Here is a 27968-nt window from a genome sequence, read left to right as displayed (position 1 = left end):
GCTTGATGAATGGTGCCTAAATTTAAGTGCAAAGGCAATATACAAAATTGTAATAACTGTAGTGGGGTTAAACTTATGAACCACACTATGAAACTCTGGGAGAGAAAGCATATGAAAGAGTCCTTAGAGAGATGATATGGTGGGTAATGGAAAAGAAAGGAATTCCAAATTGGCATGTGGACCTAATTAAGGATATGTATGAGGGTGCAACAACCATTGTTAGAACATTTGTGGGAGAGACATCAGATTTTACAGTTACAATGGTCTTTTCCAAGGTTCAACACTTAGCCCTAGTCATAGATGAATCGACTAAACATATTTTGGAGGACCTATGGTGCTTGTTGTTTGCTGATGATATTATTTTAATTGATGATACTAATGAAGGATTAAGCACAAAATTAAGTTTATGGACAAATACCTTAAAAGCAAGAGGATTTAAAAGAAATGGGACTAAAAAGGAGTTATAGCTATGTAAATTTAATAATGATAGGAGTGCAAATCAAGGTAACTTTGGATTGGAGACCAGGAGATAATCAATGTGGCATTTTTAGTGCCTTGGTTTGACAGTTCATAAAAAGGGAAAGATTGAGGAGGATGTCACCTATAGAATTAGAGCAGGATGGACAAAATGGAGGAGTGTGTCCGGAATCTTATGTGATAGGTGAATATCACTTAGATTGAAAGAAAAATTCTAGAAAATAGTTGTAACACAAGCTATGTTGTATGGGTCAAAGTGTTGAGCAGTTATCAAACAACATGCTCAAATCATGAGTTTGGCATAAATGCATGGGCCTATCTTTTCTGTTAATTGTTGGTCTCTTTCTTTTTTATTTTATTTTATTTTGGGTCTATTGGTGGACCCATGGGCCATGTTATACTAATTCTTTTAGTGAGTTATGTTACGACTGTCGTATGAGAGCCATCCATGTAATTTGACGTCATATTATTTAAAGAGTATAAATTCTGGTGGGACTCCAATTGGATCCCACGATCTGTCTCTCCTCCCTTTTTTGCTTCTATTGTTCAGATTTTAATTCCTTACTGGTTTTCTCTGTTTTTACTTGATTTTATTGCAAAAACACTAGGTAAAATGAGAAAGAGAATAAGATGGTTTGGTCATATGCATAGAAGACCACCTACAGCACCTGTAAAAAGAAGCAATCTGTTACAAGTTGAAAGGGCTAGAATGGCTAAGGTCAGACCATAAAGGACATGGGTTGAAGTAATAGGAAATGAATGAAGCGCTCATAATTCAACAGTGGATATGACATTAAACAGAATGAAATGGTTACAAAGAATACAAAGTGTTGTTCTGAAATTTATAATTTTAATAGTTGTTTTATCATAATCTATATCCTTTACTCTTTGCACTAAATGGATGGATTTGATTGTGGAATTTTGAAATTTATACACTTCCAATTATTGCCCTGTGACAGCTGTTTTCCGAAGTAGATGTAAAGTTGGTGTTTAAGGAAGTTACATCCAAATTCCTCCGCAGACGTCTTGTGGAGGTATAATTATTCTTGTTCTGTTTAACTATGAAACAGTTGTAAACATTAGACTAGATTTGTGATCTTGCTGTTTTCTCATTTTTTTAAACTTATGTATTTAATCCTCACCTTAGATTTTTATATATTTTATTATTTGGCATGAAGCAGTTTGTCTTGCACTAGTTTCACATTATTGCTGCTTTGCACAGACATTTTCCTCTACTAGATTAGTCTTTACTCCTGTTCTGAGATGCGATCATGTGACTTGAATCTGAACTATTCCAGATTTATAGTAATTTATGTATTCTTTTGAATATCCTCTTCCTTTTCTACTGTCTCTTCTACCTTTCTATGAGAAACACAAATACAGGGACATAGGTGGTAACAAAACTGAATGACTTTATATTCTTGTTGGACTTTTTTCTTTGAAATGTATTAAAGTTCATGTTACATCTTTCTTTTATTATCCTTGAGATTGTGGTTTTTTCCAATCTTTTTCATTGAACAAATTGTATGCAAAACCATTTGAAAATTTTCTAGCTGATAACTTTCCTGCAATTCTTATTGATTGCTTTCATCCACACTTTAAATGTTGGTTTTTCTGGAGCTTTCTTCTATATTTGATGCAATAATTAAAAAAAAAAAGACGAGGAAGAGAGAAGTATGGGAGAAGGGAAATTGAGGGAGTTAACAACCAAAATAATGGTGTGGAACATTCAGCATTTTAGGAGGGTAGAAGAGAGGAAGCAAGAAGTTAATAAGCAGAATTGAGGATCTGGATATGAAAGAAAATTTGGGCTCATTTGATGATAGAGACAGGGAGGAAAGGTAGACATTAGGAAGACAACTGGAGGGTGATAGAAATACCAAATTTTTTAATGCTCTAGCAAATGGGAGGAGAAAATAATTGTCTTTTATTTGTTGGTGGATGGAGTGTCTTTGGTTAATCAGAACGAGATTTCCAGAGCCTTTGTGGAGCATTTTAAATCATTATTCAGGACACTTTGGATAAATAGACTGTGGCTGTATGGTCTGGATTGGCCTAAGTTAAACGAGGAGTTTAAGGCCTGGTTGGAAAGGAGTTTTGAGTTTGAGAAGACCTTGTTCCTAGGATTAGTTTGTTGTGGACCTCCAAACCCCATTGACAGACACCCTGTTCTTGTGCTGTATCTGTTCCTACAATCTTTTCTCCATGTGGTTCCTCTGGAGATCCCCCATAGTTAGCGGTAGGAGTTCGGTTCCAAACAGTTCTAACTCCGCAAACTTACAGCCTCTTGTTGAATCTATGCTTCCAATCCTTGAAGGCTGGTTAACTTCCTCTTCATCTAAATCTCTTAGTTCCTCCCAATCAGTCTCATTCTCATCCTCAAAGTCATCGCTTTGTGCTCTGTTGTAGCATGGATTACGTTTAATGCCAGACCAAGAAGTTTGATAACATGACTACCTTCTGGACAGGTCTTCCCATTGCAATTTGGTGATCAATTTTCTATTGTTAGCAGTCCAATCTTGTTTCAAGAGTCAACATGTACATTTGAAACTTCCCCAAATCTAACACTACCTTCTTTTCATCAAACAGTATGAGAATCACCTTTTCTTTTGAATGAATTCTTTCCATTACCATTTCCAGGATTCCGTAATTACCTTCCTCCTTTCCCAGTCTTTCTTCTTACCTTCCCACATTACTTTCAGAACTGTTACAGAGAATAAGACTGCTATTTCTTCTTGTACAGCACCTGGTTTCTCCTCCCCTTCACTTGGCTTGTCTTTTACTGTGTTTGACTGAACTTCTCTTCCAGTGTGGTTGGTGTTTTCAGTTTCTATAGGCTCCTTTTACTTCAATAGAAATTTCAGTTTCTAAGGCTATAGGCTCCTTTTACTGAGTTTGCCTGTTTCTGTCTGCCTTATGGTGATCAATTGTTTCTTCCCTTTACCAAAGATTTCTGTTAAGGTAATGAACCAGCCATTGTTGTTTCTTCTGCTCTCAACTAGAATCGCTTTTCCCCTCTACTTATCTCATTCCTCTATCCTTGTGTCTTCACTGCAAAGATCAGTCCATCTACGAAACCTTTGAACCAGTTCAGTACCACCCTGTCCATAATAACCATTGCCCATTTATCTTCTCAGATTTTCAGACTTGTTCCTCTAGTTTTTGATTCCTAAATGCAATCTCTTTACTCCATCTTGTCGTGGCACACCACCCAGATTCACCTTGCTATATCCTGAGTTTTTTATTTCTTTTTTATTATAGGTTATAATACCTATTAACACATGTATCTGAGGTAAGTTTGATCAGGTCAAACATCTTTAGATTCTTAATCTGATATTGCTCAGCATTTCCAGCATCCCTCTAATGAATAAACTCTGTAATAATCCAGTTTTTACCCCAAGGCCTGTAAAGCTGCATAATAAGCAGGTATAGTCATCTCCCCTTGTCTAAGATTGCAATGTCCTGCCTGAGATGGAATATCTTAATCTCCATTCCTTCTCTGAGAATAAGATGATGTGGCACGATTCGGGCACTCCTAGCTAGCTGCTGACTGGCTCCTTGTTGGCAACGGATGGCACCTGAGAAGATGGAAAAGAAGGATTCCCGGGGATTTACCCGGTGGGAATACTCCGATGCTTAAGTCAGAACGTTGGGGAAGGAGAAAAGAGGAGTGCCAAAGCCAAGAGTGTAGGTCATGCTTTATCACTGTGCTCGAGAGATTAGCTCGCGAGCAAATATAGACTCAAGTTGAGAGTATGAGAGTGCGGAAGTATTCAAAAGTCTGAAGATCCCTTTTCTCCTCTGTCTCAAGGGATTTTATAGGGTCGTTCTTGTCAAATCGGGCGTAACCGCCACTGGGCCCTTGCCACAGCCGTTACTTGCCAGGGCTGCGCAGGTGGCCGTTGCAACGTACTCCTTGCTCGGATAGGTGACACATCTTCGAAAGGGCAGGCACGCCTTCGCCTGCTGAGAGACGTGGGTGCAGACTATCGAAAGGACAGGGACTGCGCCGTCAGTCAAGGGCCGTGGCGCAGTCTGATTGGTATGGTCTGTCAGATAGAAGCTTCCTGAGAAACGTTCGCACTGCTCACTTGCAAGCTACTTTATAGCGGGCTTAGGAATACTTCGGGGTTACCCTTATTAGAATTGGTCTCTGGGATGACTTATCTACTTACGGGCTTGAGTGAGCTGGTTTCCCTAGCTCGCGAGCCAAAGTAGCCTCGGAATATCCCCTTCAGGGTAGTTCGGGGAACTCGGAGCTCGCGTTGTAGCGAGCTCCTCCTTCAGCGAGCTATGATATAGCGAGCTGCTTTATAGGCTCGTTACTTAGTCGTTACTAGGCTATAATGCTGAGCTATTGCTCATGCTGAATCAGGTTCACATGTCATCGTTTCATAGGTCGGGCCAAATCATCCTCCATCAATTGCCCCCTACTCCTTGGGCTGAGAGCGTTGCCTTAGCGCAAGGAGTTCATGAAGTATGATGGACTGATTTGACCGGAATTCAAACTTGATTGACTGCTCACATTAAATGCGTTCGCGGGAATCAGGAGATTTTCTGACTTTTTGAATTCCGAAAACGTGCTGAAGTGGCTCTTAACTCCGGATGTCGTGCAGCTGTCCTTACCTCAATCATGGGAGACATGCAGCCAATCGCTTTTCGGTTTTCAGAAGGCGTGCGGTCAGTACACCTGCGGACCGTCAGATCTGCCTTAATCTGGGCTGTTGATTCGGAGGCGTGGAGGCTATAAATAGAAGGGCCCTTTGGGTCTCATTTTCCCTCACGCCATCTTGCTGTCTTCGGATTCTGAGGTCACGCATATATCAAGTCTACTCGAGTTCCTCAGTTCACTTCATCCCGTCCCTTTCGATGAGTCTCGATCACTATTAGTCATGTCTGGGTACCCGTACCATACTCGTCATCGGGGCGGTGACCAGGATGATGATGCTCCCTCGAGCTCGGGGGAGCTTGGGAACAGTTCCCGGGGGCCCGGGAGACCTCTGGTGACGGAGCCTCCACTTCCCGAGGAAGGGAGCCCGATACTTTCGGCCCTTCCTCCATGACAGAGGGGAGACTTAGGTCTCTAATTAGCTATTTCCACCTTCCCAGGGACCTCATCTACTGCCTTCCCACCAGTAACTTTCCATGGGAGCATGGTCCCAATGAGATAGTCATCTACCAGGAGCAGCTCGAGGCTGGCCTGCGTCTCCCCCTGCACCCCCTTGATAGTGGAGGTGCTAAACTACTTTAACATCACTATCAATCAGCTTCATCCCAACGCCATTCGGAACATGGTTGGGACTATATCCTTGTGCTGTGAATATAGTCTTTCTTTGAACCTCGACATTTTTTCTGCTATCCTTTGTATAAAGAATGCCACTCCCGGGGCTCCACCAGAGAGGCGTCTCTACTACTTCTCTCCCCGCCATGGCTACAAGCTCTTATACGAGCTTTTGAATAAAATTCCTGCCTGGAAGCGGGATTATGTTTTGGTCCGCAACCCTGAAGGGTGGCCCTTCCCTACTTCTTGGGGGGGCGCCATCCAGGACTCCAGGGTCGAGCTGGACCCTGATACTCAAAAAACGATGCTATCCTGGGCATCAGTAGGCTTCCTCTGTTCGGACTACTTGGCCGAGGAGAAGCTCGTGCAGGCCAGCCTGAGCCCAGGTAGGTTGCCTTTTTAGGTCGCGTAGTACCTTGTCATAACATTGTGTACATATATATACATACTTTGTTCTTACCGAACTAATACTTTGTGGTTTCTTCTTGGCAGCCATCATGTCTGGTATTGACTCGTGCCGCCTCTTTTCAACCAACCAGAGGCGTAGAGTGAAGAGGTCGTGCCCCGACCGGACCCCTACCTCGGGGGGCACCGAGTTAGGGTCTGCCGAGCTGGTCTTATCCTCTCTACCGCCTGAAATTCCGCTGCCTCCATCTGAAGGGGGAGCTAGCGGGGCTGGCCTCGAAGAGGGTGAACTCCCACAGCAAGGGGAGTGAATCTCAGGAGCGACCGGACTCGGGGCGAGCTCCATCACACTCGCAAGGGGAGTGACTCAGGAGCTGCTCGTCCACAACCAGGAGGCGTAGATCGCTAGGCTTTCTGAAGAGAGCGCGCACTATAGGGAGGAGTCGTCGAGGGTAGCAGCGGAGAGGGAGCTCCTCCAACAGCAGGTGCGAGACTTGGAGTCCACTCTTCTGGACCGGACTCGGAATTTTGACCAGATGGTGGAGGCTGAGCGAGAGAAGGTGGTCTGGGATTTCAAGGACTCCTAGGAATATCATGACCTCCAGGTAGAATATGGCTCGAGTTCGTACCGCTCTGGGTTTAAGCTCTGCCGGTGGTTGGTCCGGAAGAAATTCTCCGGGCTCAACCTCGACGGCATCACTAAGGGCCTGTCTCTCGACACGGCGGACCAGGCGGAGGAAGAGGAGACTGATTCTCCGGAGGACGAGGACGAGGAGGCGGATCCCTAAGGCTTCGGCGGCGTTTGTCTAGACTTCTGGAGGCTCTCGGGTGCCATAAACCCGGTCTTGAAAAGATCTTTTGTTGGGCGGTTGTGCCCTTTCACCTTCTGTCAGACTTTCCCGAGCTATTTAGCTCGGTTATTGCTTTGTCATTTGCTATTTTTCTTTTCTTTTTTTTTTAAACAGTAATGAATTTTCCTTTTTGCCAAAATGATCTCATCGTTTCAAGTTACTTAAAGCTACTTACTCGAAGTAGGACCCTTCGGAAATTGTTGTCCCGGGCCGTCTTTTGACGTTTTAAGGCATCCCCATGGTGCCACACATACCCGAGCTATGTGTTTTTCGGTTGTTCCTTAGTTCAACCAACGCGCTGAGACGAGCCGTGCTTCGTAGGATTTGAACCCGAGCTGCTTACGCCTCTGCCATTTCGCACTTTGCTTGTACCACCGATGTGGCCAAGTCTTTCTTGATGCTGAGTTTTTGGTTAGCTCGGCGCCTTAGCCCTTAGGCTGAGGGGGTGGCTTGCAGTCTGTCTTTGAAGTTTACCCATGTCGCGGAGGCGACTTGGTCTTATTGCGCCGAGATCATGTTAGCTCGGTATTTTGGCCCTTAGGCTTTGGGAGTGACTCGTGGTCTACTCAGTAGTTCGCCCGTGCCATAGAGGCGACTGGGTCTTACTGCGCCGAGATCATGTTAGCTCGGCATTTTGGCCCTTAGGCTCTGGGAGTGACTCGTGGTCTACTCAGTTGTTATAGGTAATATTGTCTTAAGTTGACAATATTCCATGCCCGAGATACTTGTTTCCCTTCGAGGGTCTCGAGCTCGTATGTTCCTTCCCCGAGAACTCGTTTCACTAGGTAAGGCCCTTCCCAATTCGGTCCGAGCTTGCCAACGCCAGGTTCAGGTACCATAACTTTTTGAAGGACCAGGTCACCAACACAGAGGTTCCGCTTCTTGACCCTGGCGTTATAGTACTGGGCTACTCTTTGTTGGTAGGTTGTAGTCCTGATATATGCGAGGTCCCTTCGTCGAGTAGGTCGAGGTTGGTACGTAGCTCGTCTTCATTTGCCTTGTCGTCGTATGCTTCCAGTCGTAACGAGGGAATCTCAATCTCAACTGGGATGACTGTTTCGGTGCCATAGGTGAGGTTGAAGGGAGTTTCTCCTGTGGTGGTCTTTTCTGTAGTTCGGTAGGCCCATAAAACGCTGGGTAGTTCATCTGCCCACAGTTCTTTAGCTCGATCTAAGTGTGCTTTCAGTCCGCGAAGAACAGCTCTGTTCGTAACCTCTGCTTGCGCTTGAGGGTGTGCAACCGAAGTGAAATTCTATCATATCCCCATATCTTGGCACCAGTTTTGGAATTTTATGTCCTCGAACCGTTTGCCGTTGTCAGAGATTTGCACCCGAGGTAAACCAAAGCGGCACACTATGTTCTTCCAAAAGAAGTTTTGGACGTTTCAGGTTGTAATCATTACAAGGGGTTCAGCTTCTACCCACTTGGTGAAATAATCTACCGCTACCACTAAGAACTTTCTCTGGCCTGTCGTTGGTGGGAATGGCCTAAGTATGTTGATAACCCATTGTGCGAAAGGCCACGGGCTGGTGAGGTATTTGAGGTCGGCAGCGGGCTGATGATGGATGTTGGCGTGCTTCTGGCACTTGTTTCATTTTCTGACGAGTTCGGTGGCGTCTGCTTTCATTGTTGGCCAGTAGTACCCTTGTCGTAGTGTTTTTTGGGCGGGGGCCCTACCCTCCAAGTGTCTTCCCCACAGACCTTCATGAGTGTCGCGAAGTATGAGCTCAGCTTCGGAAGGTCGCAGGCAGCGTAGGTAGGGGAGCGTATAGGATCTTTGGTACAGTCATCCGTCTATTATGACGTATTTGGCCGCCTGACGCTCTACATTTCTGGCGGCATTGCGGTCCGCAGGGAGGGTCCTGTGTAGCAGGAAGCTCGCGAGCGGGTCAATCCAGCTCGGCTTTGCTTGAACGATGGGAGCGACCTCCTCTGCCCCCTCGAGAATGCTAGGCCGAGGCAGGTCCTCTATGTACACGGTCTTCATGGTGTTATCACTAGTGCTGGCATACCGGGACAGGGCGTCGGCCTCAGCGTTTTCCGACCTTGGGATTTGCCTAATAAAGTATGACTGGAAGTTGAGCAGAGCCTCCTGCACATTGGCTAAGTAGGTGATCATAGTTGGTTCGCGGGCTTCGTATTCACCTGTGACTTGGTTGACCACGAGCTGAGAGTCGCTGCAGATGATGACGTGTTTGGCTTCCACTTCTTTGGCTAGAGCTAGCTCGGCTATCAGCGCTTTGTACTCCACTTCATTGTTGGACGCCGCGAACTCAAAGCGTAGTGCGTACTCCAACTTTGTGCCACTTGGGCCGTGCAGAACTATCCCGGCTCCGCTGCCCTGCTGGTTGGAGGAGCCATCTACGTGAAGGATCCAGGGCTCTTCATCCCAGTTCGCGCTTGGCCTCACTAAGAGAGATGCCGCACTAGCTACTACTTCACGGCGCTCGGACTCAACCGGCCTGGGAGCTTCGAGCTCGCCCGAATTGGGGACTTCGGAGCTGAAAGTTTATTCCGTAACGAAATCCACTAAGGCTTGGGCATTTATAGCAGTTCGCGGCTTATATTGGAGATCATACTCGCTGAGCTCAATGGACCACTTTGTCAGTCGACCGGAGACCTCGGGCTTGAGTAAGACCTGCCTTAGAGGTTTGTTGGTGAGGACGATAACAGTATGAGCTTGGAAGTACGGGCGGACCTTTCGGGCTGCGATAACCAGTGCGTAGGCCAATTTTTCTATCTCTGGATATCTCGTCTCTACTCCCTACAACACTTTATAACGTAGTAGATAGGCTGTTGGACCCGGTCTACTTCCTTTATTAGTACCGAGCTGACCACTTCGTCGCTGGCCGAGAGGTACAGCTCTAATACGTCGTCCTCTTCGGGCCGGGTTAAAACCGGAATACTGGCGAGGTAACTTTTGAGCTCGTCAAACGCGAACTGGTAGTCTTGGGTCCATTCGAACCCTTTGCTTTTCATTGCCTTAAAGAAAGGCAGGCAGTCTGCTGATTTGGACATGAAGCGACTCAGAGCGGCTATCTACCGTTCAACCTCTGAACTTCCTTCACTTTCCGAGGTGGTCTCATATCTAAGATGGCCTTTATCTTGTCCGGGTTGGCCTCGATGCCGCGCCGGTTCACAATATACCCTAAAAATTTACCCGAAGTGACTCCGAAGACACTTATTCGGGTTCAACTTCATACTAAATTTATGCAGAATTTCAAAAACCAAGTTCAAGTCTTGTATTAAATCACAAGAAAGTCGGGTTTTGACGACCATGTCGTCTACATAACATTCCACTTTTTGGCCAATTAATGGCTCGAACAGTTTGTTTACAAGTCTTTGGAAGGTCGCCCCAACATTTTTTAACCCGAAGGGCATGACCTTGCAACAGTAAAGGCCGAGCTCTGTTATGAAGGTAGTCTTCTCCTCGTCTGTTGGATCCATCTTGATTTGGTTGTAGCCCGAGTAGGCGTCTAGAAAGCTCAGCAACTCATGCCCCGGGGTCGCGTCCACTAGGCGGTCAATTCTGGGGAGTGGGAAGCAGTCCTTTGGGCAAGCTCGGTTCAGGTCGGTGTAGTCAACGCACATGCGCCATTTACCGTTAGCCTTTTTCACCAGAACGGGGTTAGCCACCCAGCTCGGGTAATGGACTTCCCTGATAAAATCGGCTGCAAGGAGCTTCCCAACCTCCTCGTCGATTGCCCTCCACCGCTCTGGGGCTAGGTTGCGTTTCTTTTGCTTAACGGGCCTAACTACAAGATCAGTGTTAAGCTTATGAGTTATAATGTCGAGGTCTATGCCGGGCATTTCTGCCGCGAACCAAGCAAAAACATCTAAATTCTTAAGTAAAAAGCGTACCAGTTTGGACCGTAGGGGCTCCTCGACGAAAGCGCCGATCTGAAGCGTTCAGGTAGGGTCCTCTGCCAAGATCGGAATGGAGACAGTCTCCTCCGTGGGCGCAGATCGCTCCTTGCTCTGCTCCGTAGGTCGCTCCAGCTCAAGGTCGTCGGCCACCTTAGCTTTTCCCTTGAGGGCGGCAACATAGCACTTGCGGGACTCAAGCTGGTCACCCCGCGCTACCCCAATACCAAAGTCCGTGGGGAACTTCATGGCCAAGAAGTAGGTGGACACCACAGCCTGTAAAGCATGGGTAATCGGCCGACCTACTATGGCGTTGTATGGGGAGGGGGTCGTGACCACCAAGAAGTCGTGGTTGAGCCTTACAATGCTAGGCTAGGTGCCGACTTCCACAGGTACTGTTATTCTCCCTAGGGGCCGAACTTCCTCTCTGCTAAAGCCAACCAAGGGAGTGTTTGCGGGCTTTAGGTCGCTCTCCGGAAGCTAGAGTTTGTCGAAGGCCGCTTTGAAGAGGATATCTGCCGAACTGTCTGAATCAACGAGGACCCGCTTGACTTCAAAGTCGTTGACTCTCATCTTTATGATGAGCGCATCGTCATGGGGGTAGTGGACCCCGCGTGCATTGTCCTGGGTGAAGAAAATGGGGTCCTCTGTTCTTGGCTGCGTTAGAGGGTTCTACTCTTCCCTGCCGGATTCGCGAGCTGATGCGCGAGCTGCTGCTGAAGTGCAACCCGCCACAATCGACCCTCTGACTATGACGTGGATGATCCCCCGAACCGGTCTCTCTTCGGGGGTCTGCTTCTGCGGTTGCTCCGCTTGCCGGCTGGATTCGGGGGTGTCTCTGCCTTGCTCCCCCTGCCGACCTACTTTATTATTACTATTATTTTCTACAAAATTCCTTAAATATCCGTGACGGATAAGCTCTTCTATCTCATCACGGAGGTTTTTACAACTTTCGGTACTATGACCATGGTCTTTATGAAAGCTATAGTACAAATTTTTATTCCGGGTGTTGGTGTCGGCCTTCAACCGAGGCGGCCACTTAACGTATGGGGCGTCCTTGATCGCCATGAGGATCTCGGCCCGCTTGGTGTTGAGGGGCGTGTAGTCCCTTTCTGCTACTGGGGCCCGGGAGGGCTGGACTGGCCTTGCCCCCCGAGCTACATCCTTCTTCTTCTTGTTGTCGCTTTGAGACGGGGGCTCTGACTCCCTCTTTCTTTTTCCTAGGGCCTGCTCGCCCCTCTGGTTGATTTCTTCTTCCGTCCCAATGAACCGACCCGCGAGCTTAAGGAACTCAGTCACGGTTTTGGGTTGGTTGACAACCACGTGCCACTTGAACTCCTTATGAGTGATACCTCGCTTGGCTGCCGTGAGGCGAACTGCAGGATCCAGGTCGGGTATCTACAAACAAGCGTCATTGAACCGCTTGATGTAGCTCCGGATGGACTCCCCTTCTTTCTGCACTATGCTACGGGCACCTCTTGCTGGTAATGAAGTGAGAAGTGAAAATTTGCACGAATTGTGCCCAACTTCTTACCGAGCCGGGCGCGAGGTTTCGGTACCAGGTGCGGGCGACTCCCCTGAAGGTTGTGAAGGCCACGCACATGCAGGACTCGCTGGCTCTGGCCAGGTGCATCTGGGACTGAAAGGCGTCCACATGGTCGTTTGGATCGAAAGACCCATCATACTTATCCAAAGGAGGGAGCTTGAAGTCCCTTGGCATGGGGACAACAAGGAGTTTGGGAGATAGCGGGGAAGGAGGGGGGTAGCTTTTGCTTCGCCGGAGCATACCTCCTCTTTCCCTTTGAGCTCGGGAGAGGCTTTGGACGCGGTGCGGCGGGCTCGCCGGCGTCTTCGCTGTTGCTGCTTTGCCGGTTCGGCATTGGCGCTTGACGCTTCAATGTCTCCGAGCTCGATGGGCTCGGACTGTTGGTGACGGCTTTGAATTGAAGGGCCCTGTTTGAAGTCCGTGACCAAGACCTAAAACGGGTTCTCTGTGAGTGGGAGCTCGAACTGTGAGGGTTGTGGCGACGCGGGCTTAGTTTGTTGAGAGGCCCTAGTCCTACCCATAGGCTGGGGGGCGAGGGTTGTCGGGTTGTCCTTCTTGCTATGGGAAGAGGCTTGGCTCCCGGCGGGGTCTTGGACCTGGGACGCCTCTCCCCTGCGAGCTCGCTCACCTCGGCGGGACAGCTTGGCTTGCTTTGCGGCTGGGTGCCGGGGAGGAAGCGGCTGCTGGGCCTGAGGTAGCAAAGGAAATTGCTGCTGGTACTGGTATTGGGAGACCTGGTGCAGCACTTGCTGCTAGTAAAGCTGAAACTGTTGCATTTGAGCCTGCATGGCTCGCATGCATTGCACCAAGTCCTCCAGTTGGTTCGGGTTGGCCGTTAAGGGCGCAACCGAGGGTTCGGCGAAGGTTGCTCCGGCTGTAGTAGGGAGTGGAGCAACAATGGGTGCCCTTGCAAGAGGCACGTTCAAACTAGGGACTCCGTCCGCTGAGAGGGGGACGGTAAATTGTTCGATACAGACAGTAGGAAACTGGGGCTGTTCCCCGGTGGCGTTCTGGCTGGCGTGGCGTCTGGCACTGCTGGAAGAAGCCATGGAGAATGCTAAGTTTTTTGGGAGAAAGAACTAGTGAAAGCTCAGAGGAAGGCTTTTAGAAGCGTTTCCCACAAACGGCATCAAATGATGCGGCACGATCCGAGCACTCCTAGCTTGCTGCTGACTCGCTCCTTGTTGGTAACGGACGGCACCTGAGAAGATGGAAAAGAAGGATTCCCGGGGATTTACCCGGTGGGAATACTCCGATGCTTAAGTCAGAACGTTGGGGAAGGAGAAAAGAAGAGTGCGAAAGCTAAGAGTGTAGGTCGCGCTTTATCACTGTGCTCGAGAGATTAGCTCGCGAGCAAATATAGACTCAAGCTGAGAGTATGAGAGTGCGGAAGTTTTCAAAAGTCTGAAGATCCCTTTTCTCCTCTGTCTCTAGGGCTTTTATAGGGTCATTCTTGTCAAATCGGGCGTAACCGCCACTGGGCCCCTGCCACAGCCGTTACTTGCCATGGCTGTGCAGGTGGCCGTTGCAACGTACTCCTTGCTCGGATAGGTGACACGTCTTTGAAAGGGCAGGCACGCCTTTGCCTGCTAAGAGACGTGGGTGCAGACTGTCAAAAGGATAGGGACTGCGCCGTCAGTCAAGGGACGTGGCGCAGTCTGATTGGTACGGTATGTCAGATAGAAGCTTCCTGAGAAACGTTCGCGCTGCTCACTTGTGAGCTACTTTGTAGCGGGCTTAGGAATACTTCGGGGTTACCCTTATTAGAATTGGTCTCTGGGATGACTTATCTGCTTAGGGGCTTGAGCGAGCTGGTTTCCCTAGCTCGCGAGCCAAGTTAGGCTCGGAATATCCCCTTTGGGGTAGTTCGGGGAACTCGGAGCTCGCGTTGTAGCGAGCTCCTCCTTCAGTGAGCTATGATATAGCGAGCTGCTTTATAGGCTCGTTACTTAGTCATTACTAGGCTATAATGCTGAGCTGTTGCTCATGCTGAATCAGGTCCACGTGTCATCGTTTCATAGGTCGGGCCAAATCATCCTCCATCAGTTTTGTTGACTCTCTCCCAAACTTGTGCTGTCATTACATGATTATTATATTTTCCTAATCCAGAACCTCAAATATAAGATCATCTTCAGCTATATTCTTGGCCTTCTTGTTTAAGTGTCCATGTTTTTCCCTTCCACCTATGTAAGCTTTTATAGATTGGGACCATTTAAGGAAATTATTTGCATCGAACTTAACTTTAGTAATCTGGAGATTAGATTGTTCTCTTAGAGTAGAAACTAATCCCCTAGTGGTTGACCTAAAGCTAGAGGATTCTTGAGCCATCTCCAATCAACACAATTGTTTAGATCATGGAAATCAGGCCCTAGATAGAATATAGTAGAGAACACACTCAAAACAGGTCACAACCACCCAATTCTGGTATTGGCAGCAGAATAGAATTTGAAGAAAAATCCCCAAAAATTCATCTCTCCACCAAAAAATACAAAACCAGTTCCTATCAACAGCAAAAAAAGGTGTGATCCAGCTCCTATTGATTCCAATAGCAAAAATTCTATCTGCCCTCTTCCATGATCAGAAACCTAGAAAAGTTTTTTTCCGAATTTGATGGCCTTCTGACAAATAAGGGCCTGCTGCACCCTTGTATTGCTACTTAAAACTCCATACGAACAATCTCCTGCTCTGATATGAACTTAGAATGTCAAAACACTTGTTATTAGATCCAATAAATGAAGAAAAACAGAAGAGGAAGAGAGAGGAATGAGAGAGGAGAAGAGTAGAGAAATACAAATGAAGGAGAACTTAAAGAGGTAGCCATGTGGTCAGCCTGCACTCTCTCTTATATACTTAATTCATACAAAAAAAAAAATTAACTATGCCCCTTTTTAGTAACAAGGGAAAAACATAAACAAACATTAAAAATCATCTTTCTTTACAAAGACCACCTGTCTTAAATGCTTTTGTGGTGGATCAAATTTTCAAACTACCATGTATAATGCTCGTGTATTACATCCTATGGCAGTCCACCTTTCTGATTGTCACATCTATTTCTGCCTGGCACAGAGAGGAAAAAGAAGTGATGGACGAACCCCATCTGAAATACGACCAATCAACTCAAGGTGTGGGTTGCTTCCAAGGGCACATGGCAGTGCACTTTTCACACGTGGTGAAACTCAGGTATGGGGAAATTTCACTTCAATGGGAAAGGGGAACTATGTTAATCCAAGATATTATGACTATTGGTCAACAGAACACATACAGTTTTGCCATTTCACTCTATCAAGCACCCTAACGTCAACTGCTAATTATGTAATATTATTGTTATCATGAAATGCATGCAATATCTCATGTTATATGTCCTATCACAACAAATAAAATAAATAAATGTTACACTATATTCTGAATGCTCCCATCATGGATTTGAAAAGTTATCAGAGTAGCATTTTCATTTTGAAGAGATGTGCCTCATCTACTGATGCATGAATTTATGTTTTTGGTCATGGTAAAAGGCTCCCTATAGGGCTGCCTTTCCTTTGTAGGAACCTTGGCACTTTCATTAGAGCATAGTACGGTGATTTATAGACTCCAAGTTGTGCATAGATGTTTCCTTGTCTTTCAAGCACAAATCAGATGTTGGCTGCCTACACCTGACCAAGTGAATTTGACAAATCTGTGAAGATTTTTTAATACAAGACAGATCCGCCCAAGTGAATTTAACATGTCTCTGAAGATGTTGCCTGCCTGCACTGGGCCAAAGACTGACACCATAATGGGTTTAACTGATGTAATTGTGTGCAAGTTTAAAGGGATAGAAGTACAAGCAAAAGCACATAAAGGATTTAGCTTTAACCTTCAAGTAATTATATGGTGTGTGATATTGTAGATTGTGTATGTAGCCAAACCCTAATAATTGGGTTTAAGGATTGGATAAACTTGTCGAGTAGAAAAATCAGAAAAATAATTCTGAATAGATAATGGAAAGAACATGAAAGGGGAGAAGAATGAAGAAGCGAAGAAAACAGATGAAAGAATGTAGGGGAAGCAAAAAGTTGTACTGCCACTCCCTTTTCATGCATTTATATTAAAAGAATAAAACATACACAGTGACCATATTACTCCTGCCACTGTTACTGAATAAAGAAACAGAAGCAGCATCTATACATGGACTGTAAGTCTGCAACATCATAAAAGACAGAAAAATAACTAATATTGGAAGGGCTGACACTTCAGCCAATCAAGGGGACACTAGAAATCTTTTGTATTGGGCTTGCTTTTGAAATGTTTAATATCATAGAGATATAAAGCAGTAATGGCTACCCTATCCAAGGAAAGGGTGATTGTACTATAAGCTTCTTTAAATAAAGTTTACAGTTAGTCATCAAAAATAAATAAAATAAATCTCAAAACAGCCTTCTCAATACCCCCCCCCCCAAGTTGCATAGATGTTAATCATTCCCAATTTGCATCAATCTATATCCAGCTTCGATCTGACTACACCCTTGGTGAGGATATCAGCCAATTGCATTTCAAAGGTAACATGAGGTAGGCAAACTTATCTAGATGTTGGTCATGATGTTAGAGGTGGTCATGGTGGAAGTAGGGAAGGAAGTTGTAGTGGCAGAAACAATGCCACTACCTCTTGCGTAGATCATGCTCAAGTTGGGAATATATGTCACACATTCCCAACTTGCATAGATCATGCTCGAGCTTGTTTCTTGCAACACCTTTTGTGGGAACATCAGTTAGCTGTAAGTTAGATGCAACATATGGTAGGCACACTTCTCTAGATGTCACCCTTTCCCTTATCAAGTGTCTATCCGCTTCTATATGCTTTGTCCTATCATGCTGAACTGGGTTATGGGCAATGTTAATTGCTACTTGATTATTGCAGAACAACATCATATGTCTTCAGCCTCTATTCCAATCTCTCATAACAGGGACCGGACCCAAAGGAGCTCTAAAACACCATGTGCCATAGCTCTATATTTCTCTTCTGCACTTGGCCTTGCTACAACTGATTGTTTCTTACTCTTCTATGAAACTAGATTATCACCAACAAGAGTGAAAACTTCAGATGTAGATCTCCCGTCATCTAGGCACCTTGCCCAATCAGCATCTGTTTAAGCTTCTAACTTTAAATTTCCATGGTCAGCAAACAATATGCCTCTACTTGGGTGTCCTTTCAAATAAGCAAGTAACCTATCAATAGCTTCCCAATGCTAAACCCATGGGGCATGCATGTACTGACCTACCACATTAACTGCATAGGAGATATCTGGTTGTGCCATGCACAAGTATGGCAACTGGCCCACCAATCTCTGATTCCTTCTAACATCCTTCACTAGCACACCATCTAAAGCATTTATCCCGTGATTCTAATCAATAAGTTTATTAACTGGTTTTGCTTCAAATTTTCCTATCTCCTGTAGTAGATCCAAAACATACTTCCTCTATGAAATGAAGATCCCATGCTTGGACCTTGCCACCTCAATGTACAGAAAATACTTCAGCTTTCCAAGGTCCTTAATCTCAAACTCCTTGTGTAGGTTCCTCTTTATGGCATCAATTTCACTCGAATCATTTCTTGTGACTACAATATCATCCACATAAACTAACACTGACACCTGTGATCCCCTTCTCTTCACAAACAAAGTAAAACAAAGTATGATCGGGTTGAGTTTAAGTATAACCAAATACAATCAATGTACTCCTAAACCTGTCAAATCAAGCTCTAGGTGATTGTTTAAAGCCATACAAAGACTTCTTTAACCTACATACCTTTCTTTGGCCACATCACTATAAAATCTAGTTGGAAGGTCCATGTACACATCATCCTGCAAATTTTCATTAAGAAAAGCATTCTTCACATCAAGTTGGAAGAGGGGCCAAGAGTAGGTAGCTGCCAGGGATAAGAGGATCCAAACTGAACTCATCTTGTCCACCGGTGCAAAGGTCTCCGAGTAGTCTATCCCATAGGTTTGTGTACACTTTTGCGACTAGCCTCGCCTTGTACCTTTCTTTACTTCCATCAGCCCTGTACTTCACTGTATAAACCCATCTACATCCAATTGTCTCCTTGCCATTAGGTAAATCCACCACCTCCCATGTCTAATTTTGAATCAATGTTTCCATTTCCTCCTACACTATTGTCTTTCACTCAGGTCTGGAGAGAGCCTCACTCATACTCCTGGGTATATACACAAATTCAAGGGAAGAAAGGAATTTTCGATAAAAGGGAGATAACCTAGTGTAGGAAAGGTGATGTGAGATCCAATGAGTTGTACACTTTCTCTTCCCCTTTCGGAGTGCAATAGGAAGGTCTAGGTCATCTGCAAAGGCATTAGGAACAAGGGTAATAGTATCAATAGGAACTAAACCATCAGAGGGAGCAAGAGGCATACCTGGGTCTGTGTCAATCGAACTTGCAATCTCTAATGATCTAATAGGGAATGGCGTGGGTTCCTCTGCTGTGGAATCAACCTCCTTATGTTGTCGTAGGCGATGCCATGTAAAAAACTGAGAGGAAGGACATAATAGGATTAGCAAAGTGGATGGAGCAAGTGGGTTAGACACTGGAGTGAACGACAGTGCTGGAATGGGTAGTGGTGTAGATTGTTCACTTCCTTCCCCAAAACACTCCCCTGAGAAGAACTCCCCAAGAAAAAGGATGTGTACTCAAAGAACGTGACATCCATAATGACATACCAACTCCCTAAAACTGGATCAAAACAACAATAACCCTTTTGAATTCCTGCATACCCAAGGAAAACACACTTCTTCGCCTTAGGATCCAACTTGGAGTAGTGAAGACCAAGAATATAGACAAAGAAAACACATCAAAAAACCCTAAAAGGAACACGGAACATCTCCCCCTCTAGAAAAAGGAGGTTGAACGGAGTAGTGAATCCAAGAACACGAGAGGGTACCCAATTAGCAGGTTGTTGTAAGGACTGCATCACCCCATAACCAAACTGGGACTGCAGAACTCACCATCATACCTCTTGCTACTTCCACAATATGTTTGTTCTTTCTTTTTGCTACACCATTCTGTTGTGGAATGTATGTACAACTGCTTTGGTGGATTACTCCATGCTCCAATAAGTATGATGCCAGGTTTTTCTCAAAGTATTCCTTGGCATTATCTGATCTAAACACCTTCACTCGTACACTAAACTGTGTTAGCACCATTTGATGGAACTGTTGTACCAAAGAAGGTACCTCATAACAGGATCTCATCAAGTATATCCAAGAGTACTGAGAATAATCATCCACAAATAAGAGAAAATAACGATAGCCACCCATAAAAGGAATATGGTATGGTCCCCACACATCAGTATGAATAACATCAAAAACTAAAAACATCTTTTATTGCTTGCTTTAAAAGAATGTCTACAACAATGTTTTCCAAGCTGACAACCTTCACACTCTAAACTGGACAACCTAACAAACTCAAACAACTTTGAAAACAAAAAACACAAAGAAGCAAAAGATAAATGCCCTAACCAATTATGCCAAAGCATAATATGACTAATTGAATCTGATTCATTATCCCTGCATGATGGAAACAGCTCAAAAAGTCTCTAAAGATGCTCTTATACCAAGTAGAAACTACAAAACTCCAATCTGATTTATAACCTATGAAAGAAAAGTAACAGAAAAGAAAATTCTGTAGAGAAGAGAGAAGAGAAATAGAAAAGAATGGGAGAAAGAAAAAATCAGATCTTGCCACCCCTTTAATTAGCTTGTATATTCATCTTAAAAAAGAATATTGTTAGTGTCAATTATATAGGGGCAGATTAGTCTTAAGTAGGGGCAAAAGAGTCAATTTGTTTTAATATAGAAAACTATATATAACCTGGCTGTCTAGAGAGTGTAGATTTATCTCTCTAGTTCGAACCAATCTTTCTTTCTTCTCTCCTTCTCTTCACTCTTCTCCTCTCTTCCTCTCTCTTCTCTCCCTCTCTTTGTATCTTTCCTTTCTCTCTTATTCTGAAACTAATGGATATACAGATCTGAACTCCGTCATGGTATCAGAGCTAGGTTAGATCAGTTCAGATCCGTATAGTCTTCTGCACACCCTAGTTTAGTATTTTGCAGATTTCTCTTAGGTTTCTTGGAGTTTGACAAAAAGGCTGAAAAGGAGTGGTCGTTTTTTCCTTCAGGAGGTTTTAATGCAGTAGAAGATCAAGACTGTAATCAGTCTTGAATCCTAATAGGTTTTAGGTTTGCAAAACAGAAGAAAAGTGAGAGAAAGGAGAGAGAATAGAAGAGAAACAAGAGAACACAAGTTGTTGAAAGGAGGGACAGATTCTGAACAGATTTGCCGCCGCCACTCTCTTAATATTTATAGGTTATGTTTAGTACATAATGGAAAGGACACATTTGCCCTTAGTACTTACATAATAAATAAAGTAAATAAAAGCTGAAATAAATAACAACTGAATTAACAAACTGACTCAAACTGACACTACTATAACTGAAACAAATAACTACACTGCTGTCCTACGAACACAGTGGGGACCACTGCAGTGGGGCCCACATCACTGTTCTCTACACTCCCCCTCAAGTTGGGAGTAGATATCTATCATTCCCAACTTGGATAGGTCAATCTCTAACTTCTTCCTTGGTACAGCCTTGGTGAGGATATCTGCGAGCTGCATATTAGATGTGATGTACGGAAGACACACTTCTTGTGATGTGACCCTTTCTCGCACAAAATGTCGATCAACTTCGATATGTTTAGTTCTGTCATGCTGCACTGGGTTGTGGGCTATATTAATAGCTGCCTGATTATCACAATACAGCATTAAGGGCTTTTCATAGTCAATACCCAACTCTTCAGCCATTGACCTGTATTCCGCTTCAGCACTGGAGCGGGAAACAACACTCTGCTTCTAACTCCTCTAAGAGACAAGGTTACCTCCCACCAGGGCACAATATCCAGAGGTAGACCTTCTGCCATCAACACTTCCAGCCCAATCGGCATCTGTATAGACTTCCACCCTCATGTGATTATTGTTCTTGAGCAATATACCTCTACCCGGGCATCTCTTCAAGTATGCTAATATTCTCTCTGCCGCAAGAAGATGAGAAATTCTAGGGGAGTGCATGTACTGGCTAACAACACTAACTGCATAGCTGATATCCGGCTGAGTGAGGCAGAGATATAGAAGCTTTCCAACCAACCGTTGGAACATAAATTTGTCTTCAAGAGTCTCCCCACCCTCTGCACTAATCTTGTGATTTTGTTCGATGGGTATATCAGCCGGCTTAACACTCAACTTTCCAGTTTCTGCCAACAGATCTAGAACATATTTTCTCTGAGAGATAAAAATCCCCTGCTTGGATCTAGCAACCTCAATACCCAAAAAGTACCGTAGTGCACCAAGATCTTTCACCTCAAACTCTTGATGAAGGAGCTGTTTGAGGGACTCAATCTTTTTGAGAGATAAAAATCCCCTGCTTGGATCTAGCAACCTCAATACCCAAAAAGTACCGTAGTGCACCAAGATCTTTCACCTCAAACTCTTGATGAAGGAGCTGTTTGAGGGACTCAATCTCTCTGAGAGATAAAAATCCCCTGCTTGGATCTAGCAACCTCAATACCCAAAAAGTACCGTAGTGCACCAAGATCTTTCACCTCAAACTCTTGATGAAGGAGCTGTTTGAGGGACTCAATCTCATGACTGTCATTTCCTGTCACCACAATATCATCAACATATACTGCTAGTAGTGTTAGAGAGGACTCCACCCTCTTGATGAATAGTGTATGATCTGACTGGGCCTGTACATAACCAAACTTTCCAAGGGCTAATTTGAACCTATCAAACCAGGCTCTAGGTGACTGCTTCAAACCATACAATGCCTTGTTCAGTCGGCAAACCTTCTTACCTATCTCTGTATCATAGAATCCAGGAGGCAACTGCATGTAAACCTCTTCTTGTAAGTCTCCATTCAGAAAGGCATTTTTAACATCCATTTGAAACAGGGGCCAAGAATGATTCGCTACAAGGGATAACAGAACTCGGATGGTGGTCACCTTGGCTACTGGGGCAAAGGTCTCCAAGTAGTCTATACCATAAGTCTGAGTGAACCCCTTTGCAACCAGTCGGGCTTTGTACCTTTCAATAGAGCCATCAACATTATGCTTCACAGTGAACACCCATTTGCATCCCACCGGTTTTTTTCCTTTTGGTGGGTCAACCAGTGCCCAAGTATTATTCTTCAACAGGGCATCCATTTCGACTTGCATTGCATATTTCCATTCTGGAACTGATAAGGCTTCTTGCATTGTTCTTGGAATAGGGACATCGGCAATGGAAGTGTGATAGGACTAGTAAGATGGTGACAGACGATCATAGGATAAGAACTGTGAGATGCTGTGAGCTGTAGAAGTGGTGCAATGTCGTTTCCCTTTGCGAATGGCAATAGGGAGATCAAGGTCATCCACAGGAGGGGAAGTGGCAACAGTGAGAGGTATCTCAGTAGGCTCTAGATCTGGAGCCGCAGAAAGAACTGGAGCTGGCCGGGACTGCCGAAGACTAGGATCAACTTGCCTGCATCGCCTGTGATAGACTCTCAACTCCGGCTCCCTCTGACCACCCTCACCACTACAACCTTCATTACCCAGTGGAATAGGTAAAGGAACAGCCCCACTTCCACCAGCCCCACTTCCACTCTCACTGCTCTCCCCCCGAGGAAAGGAAGTCAAAACAGCCCCACTCTCACTGCTCTCCCCCTGAGGAGAAACCCTACGATAATAGGGTGTCTCCTCAAAGAAGGTGACATCCATGGAGACAACGTTTCCCTGAAACCGGATCATAGCAGCAATAACCCTTTTGAGTTTGTGCATAACCAAGGAAAATGCATTTGGAGGCCTTTGGTTCAAACTTGGAATGATGAGGCCCGAGAAGCTAAACGAAACAGGTACAACCAAAGGTTTTAAGGGGAACAATGAACAACTCCTCGTCTGGGTATAGAAGGGAAAAGGGGTTTCTCATATCAAGGACCCGGGAAGGAACTCGATTAATGAGATAAACTGCCGTGAGGATAGCATCACCCCATAAGCGAATAAGTACATTGAAGGTAAACATAATGCTTCTAGCCACCTCCAAGATATGCCTATTCTTCCTTTCGGCAACGCCGTTCTGCTGTGGTGTATAAGGGCAAGTGCTCTGGTGAATAACTCCATGGCTAAGAAGGTAGGAGGTCAATGGCTGAGCAAAGTATTCCTTTGCATTATCAGATCTAAGGACTTGATTTTGGTCCCAAACTGAGTGAGAACCATCTGATGGAAGTTTTGGGTCAGAGCAGGAACCTCATCCCGAGAACACATAAGATAGACCCAAGAAAAGCGGGTATGGTCATCAACAAACAGTAGAAAATATCTGTACCCACCCATAGAAGAGATATGATATGGCCCCCAAACATCAGTATGCATAATATCAAAAGAGGAATTACTCCTTTTATTACTTAAAGAATAAGAGGTTCTACAATGTTTGGCAAACTCACAACTCTCACACCTCAACTTTGATAACTCAACAAACTCAAATAAAGCAGGAAACGGACTCTTCAAAGACTTAAGACAAATGACCTAATCGGTTATGCCAAAGCATAACCAAACTCATAGACTGGGAAACAAAAGACTTCTTATCCACTGACTCCTCCCGACGAGAACTCTCTCCAAGCAGATAGACCCCATTCGTCTCACGGCCAGTCCTAATCACCTTCCTCATCTCCAAATCCTGAAAAACACATCGGTCAAGGAAAAAGGTTACTGAACAGTTCATGTGTTTGGTAATACTACTAACTGAAAGCAAGTTAGTATCAAGCTTAGGAACATGCAAGATAGAAGATAAAGAGATAGTATCCGATAGCTTGATGTCCCCCTTGCCCGAAATGGGAACAAGAGAGACATCAGCAATGGATACTCTATCTCGGTCAGAGGACAAGTGATAAGAAGTGAACAAAGATGGCAAGCTAGTCATATGGTCAGATGCACCTGAATCTATTACCCAGCATTGATCAGTATTACATGGAGCTGAAGCATGGTAAGCTGAGGCTCGAGTACCTAAATGTGCAAATGCAGATGTGGCAGGAGCTGATGGTGACTGAGATGGCTGAGCTGAACTCCCAACTTCCTTTTCCAACTGTATGAGGGCAGCCCGAACAGCAGCTAAAGTCTCTAGGGATGTGCCTGATGAGGATGTTGAATCAGTGTTCACTGCCATATGAGCATTACCCTTCTTATTTCTTAGTTTTGCTGGGACCAAGTGAAGATGTAGCTTCCAACAAGTATCTTTTGTGTGCTTGGGTTTCTTGCAATGTTCACATACCAGATCCCGTTTATCTTCCTTCTTCCGGTCCCTTTCTGAGTCACCCCCTGGCTTAGGTTTAATAGCTGTCAAGGCTGGGAAAGAGGGCTGAGGCTGCATCATGACTTTCCTCCTGGTCTCTTCACTATGCACCAGGGAGTATGCTTGAGAAAGGGTCACACTATTTGTCAATATTTGTTGTCGCACAATGTCATATTCTGAATTCAAACCAGCCAAAAACTCAAATACCCTATTCGTCTTGACTTGCTTTCTGTGAGTTTGTGCATCTTTGGGACTCTCCCACTCAAGGGTTTCTAGATGGTCAATCTCATGCCACAAGGATTTCAAAGTAGAGAAGTAGACAGAAACTGGCTTCTCTCCTTGTTTAAGGCTGTTCACCTCACACTTCAGTTCATAGGCTCTGGCAACATTAAGGGGTTGGGAATAGGTTTCTTTCACAACATCCCATATCTCTTTGGCTGCCTTTGCCCACAAGTAATTTCGGCTGATATGTGGCTGCATAGAATTACACAGCCTTGCCATAACCAAATAGTTCTCTTGAACCCACTTGGTGTATGTTGGGTCCTCCTTGGAAGGTTCTTTCACATCTCCCAAGAGGTAACCCAGTTTTCCCCTTCCTCCAATAGCCATCATGACTGATTGAGCCCACTCCAAATAATTTGACCCATCAAATCTCATAGTTGTAATCTGAAACCCGGTTTCAGATACACTACCATAACTGTGGTTTCCAAAACTACTTTCTCCCTGACCCTTAAACTCCATCTTCGATCAATATTCAATGGCTACAAACTGTTAGAGCCACTATACCAGAAAACAGAGTCAAACAAGCAAGTCTGGAATCTGATCCGAAACCAACACAAATCTGATCTGATCTGATCCGACCTGAAACCAACCCAAATCTGATCTGAAATCAATCGCCTATCACAGTATATGCAAGAAATCAACTCAAATCTGATCTGAAATCAATCGGCATGCACAGTACCAGGCAGCCTATCAATCTGAGATGCTATTTTCTGAAATCACTACTGTGGGGCCCACTGCTGCGAGAGCAAAATTAGGGTTTCAACTGTAGGTCTGAAGTAAGTGCTCAGCTACACTCTCCAAGCAGTCCGCACAAGTGGGACTTGTCGTAGGGCAATATGAAACCCTAAAAATTAATCACCTTTAAAGAGGGGGGTTCGGCCCAACAGTCAAACCCTAGAAACAAACTTAAACACAGTTCGGCAAGCCAAACCCTAGAACAAACTTGAACATAGTTCGGCCCCTCTTTCTAGATAGGTCCAACCTATCTCGACTGATTGCAGTCTCTGAAACTCAGTAAAAAAAAAAAAACTTATGTACTTCGATTTACTGTCTTCTAGGGTTACCTGAACCCTAACCTTCGCTGCCTCTTCCTGATTACCAACTCTCTGCAAGCCGCGGCAAGTCTTCAACTGCTGTGAACCTCTTCTAGTAATCTCCAAGATTCAGCCACCGAAAACTTCTTCAAAGCTTCCAGCCCTAGCTAGTCCTCATGTGGTCGGCTGGACTAGACACACATGAGAAGCCCTAGATAGGCTCTGATACCAAGTAGAAGATCAAGACTGTAATCAGTCTTGAATCCTAATAGGTTTTAGGTTTGCAAAACAGAAGAAAAGTGAGAGAAAGGAGAGAGAATAGAAGAGAAACAAGAGAACACAAGTTGTTGAAAGGAGGGACAGATTCTGAACAGATCTGCTGCCGCCACTCTCTTAATATTTATAGGTTATGTTTAGTGCATAATGGAAATGACACATCTGCCCTTAGTACTTACATAATAAATAAAGTAAATAAAAGCTGAAATAAATAACAACTGAATTAACAAACTGACACTACTATAACTGAAACAAATAACTACACTGCTGTCCTACGAACACAGTGGGGACCACTGCAGTGGGGCCCACATCAGTGTTCTCTACAAATGCCTCCAATTGATTGTGGTGTGGTGGTTTCAGGTGGCTGGTAGGAAACCCTCCGATGGACCGAAGAGGGCTGCTACAGTAGTTTTGTGGTCTATGTTCAGATGTGTGGTTCAGATAGGTGGGTTGAAGATCTAGTATCAGATGTGTGGAGTGTTGGTGTGATGTCTTTGTGTGATGGTTTTTGTGTGGTGCCGAAAGTAGAGAACAGTGGTGATTACCATTGTTGAAACCTGTGATAGTGAATGTTTTAGCAATGGTCAGCCGTAGGAGTGAAACAATGGTGATCGTTCAGCTATAGGAGTGCAGTGTGGTGAGTGTTGGTAAGGTAGGGTAACATATTAGTGTGAAAAAAAAAAAAATTATGGCAGCTATGGGAAACAGTTGTGAACACAAGTCTGTTATGATTCCCCTTGATTACTTGAATGTGCAAATGACCTCCATCAAACTGAATGGAGAGAATTATGTGCCATGGGTCAAATCTGTTGAAGTGTTTCTCAGAGCTAAGAAGAAAGTAAAGCATGTGAGAGAAGACAAACCCCTAGTTGACTCTCTAGAGTACAGTGATTGGGAACAAGAAGATGCACAGATTATGACTTGGTTATGGAACAGCATGGAACCTAAGATTAGTGTGAACTTCATGTTCTTAGACACAACCAAGGAGATTTGGAATCATGCAAAGAAGCTTTACTCAGGTCTCAGGGCAGGACAATACCATAAAGTATACCAGCTCTATCAAGAGTATTTTAATCTGCAACAGGGTAATTGGAGTCTTGAGGGGTACTATGCTCGTCTGAGGAATCTAAGGAATGAGTTGAATGTGTATCATCCCCTTGCATCTGATGTCAAAATTCAGCAACAACAGAGAGAGCAACTTGATGTAACCAGATTTTTAGTGGGATTGAAGTCTGAATATGAACCGGTGAGAGCGCAGATACTAGTTAGGTCTCCCCTCCCTTCCCTTGAAGAGGTGTTTGCCCGTCTCTGGAGGATTTCCGTTGGATCTCTGGAGAATCACACCATATTAGATAGGCCTGCTTTTGCAGTGACAAGAGGGGGAGGTCATGGTGGTAGAGGAGTAACTCATCAAGTTCAACTAGGTCGTGGTGGTAGTAGTGGATACATGTACAGCCATGGTGGTGGGCGTGTTGGAGAACGAGATTCAGGGGGAGCTCGTGGTAAAAGGCGTAGTAATGGTCTGAGAAGGTGTACACATTGTGGTATGGATGGACATACTGTTAATTTTTTCTATGATCTACATGGCCCACC

At 44.8% G+C, this 27968-nt stretch overlaps 1 protein-coding gene across 2 annotated transcripts in view; it reads left to right on the top strand.

Moving 5' to 3' along the window:
• RIF10 (polyribonucleotide nucleotidyltransferase) overlaps nucleotides 1–27968 on the top strand; it is a 133828-nt gene that overhangs the window by 83097 nt on the left and 22763 nt on the right. For both annotated transcript variants that reach the window (XM_088898679.1, XM_010268416.3), the window contains 2 exons: nucleotides 1437–1511; nucleotides 15491–15604. In XM_088898679.1, coding sequence (XP_088754805.1) covers nucleotides 1437–1511; nucleotides 15491–15604 — 189 coding nt within the window. The remainder of the gene's footprint in view (nucleotides 1–1436; nucleotides 1512–15490; nucleotides 15605–27968) is intronic.

This window comes from Nelumbo nucifera, chromosome 2, assembly GCF_055504915.1.
Source record: "Nelumbo nucifera cultivar China Antique chromosome 2, China Antique-T2T, whole genome shotgun sequence".
Classification (NCBI taxonomy): Eukaryota; Viridiplantae; Streptophyta; class Magnoliopsida; order Proteales; family Nelumbonaceae; genus Nelumbo; species Nelumbo nucifera.
The sequence above is the reverse complement of the archived record's forward strand: the minus strand, read 5'-3'. Positions and strand labels throughout refer to the sequence as shown.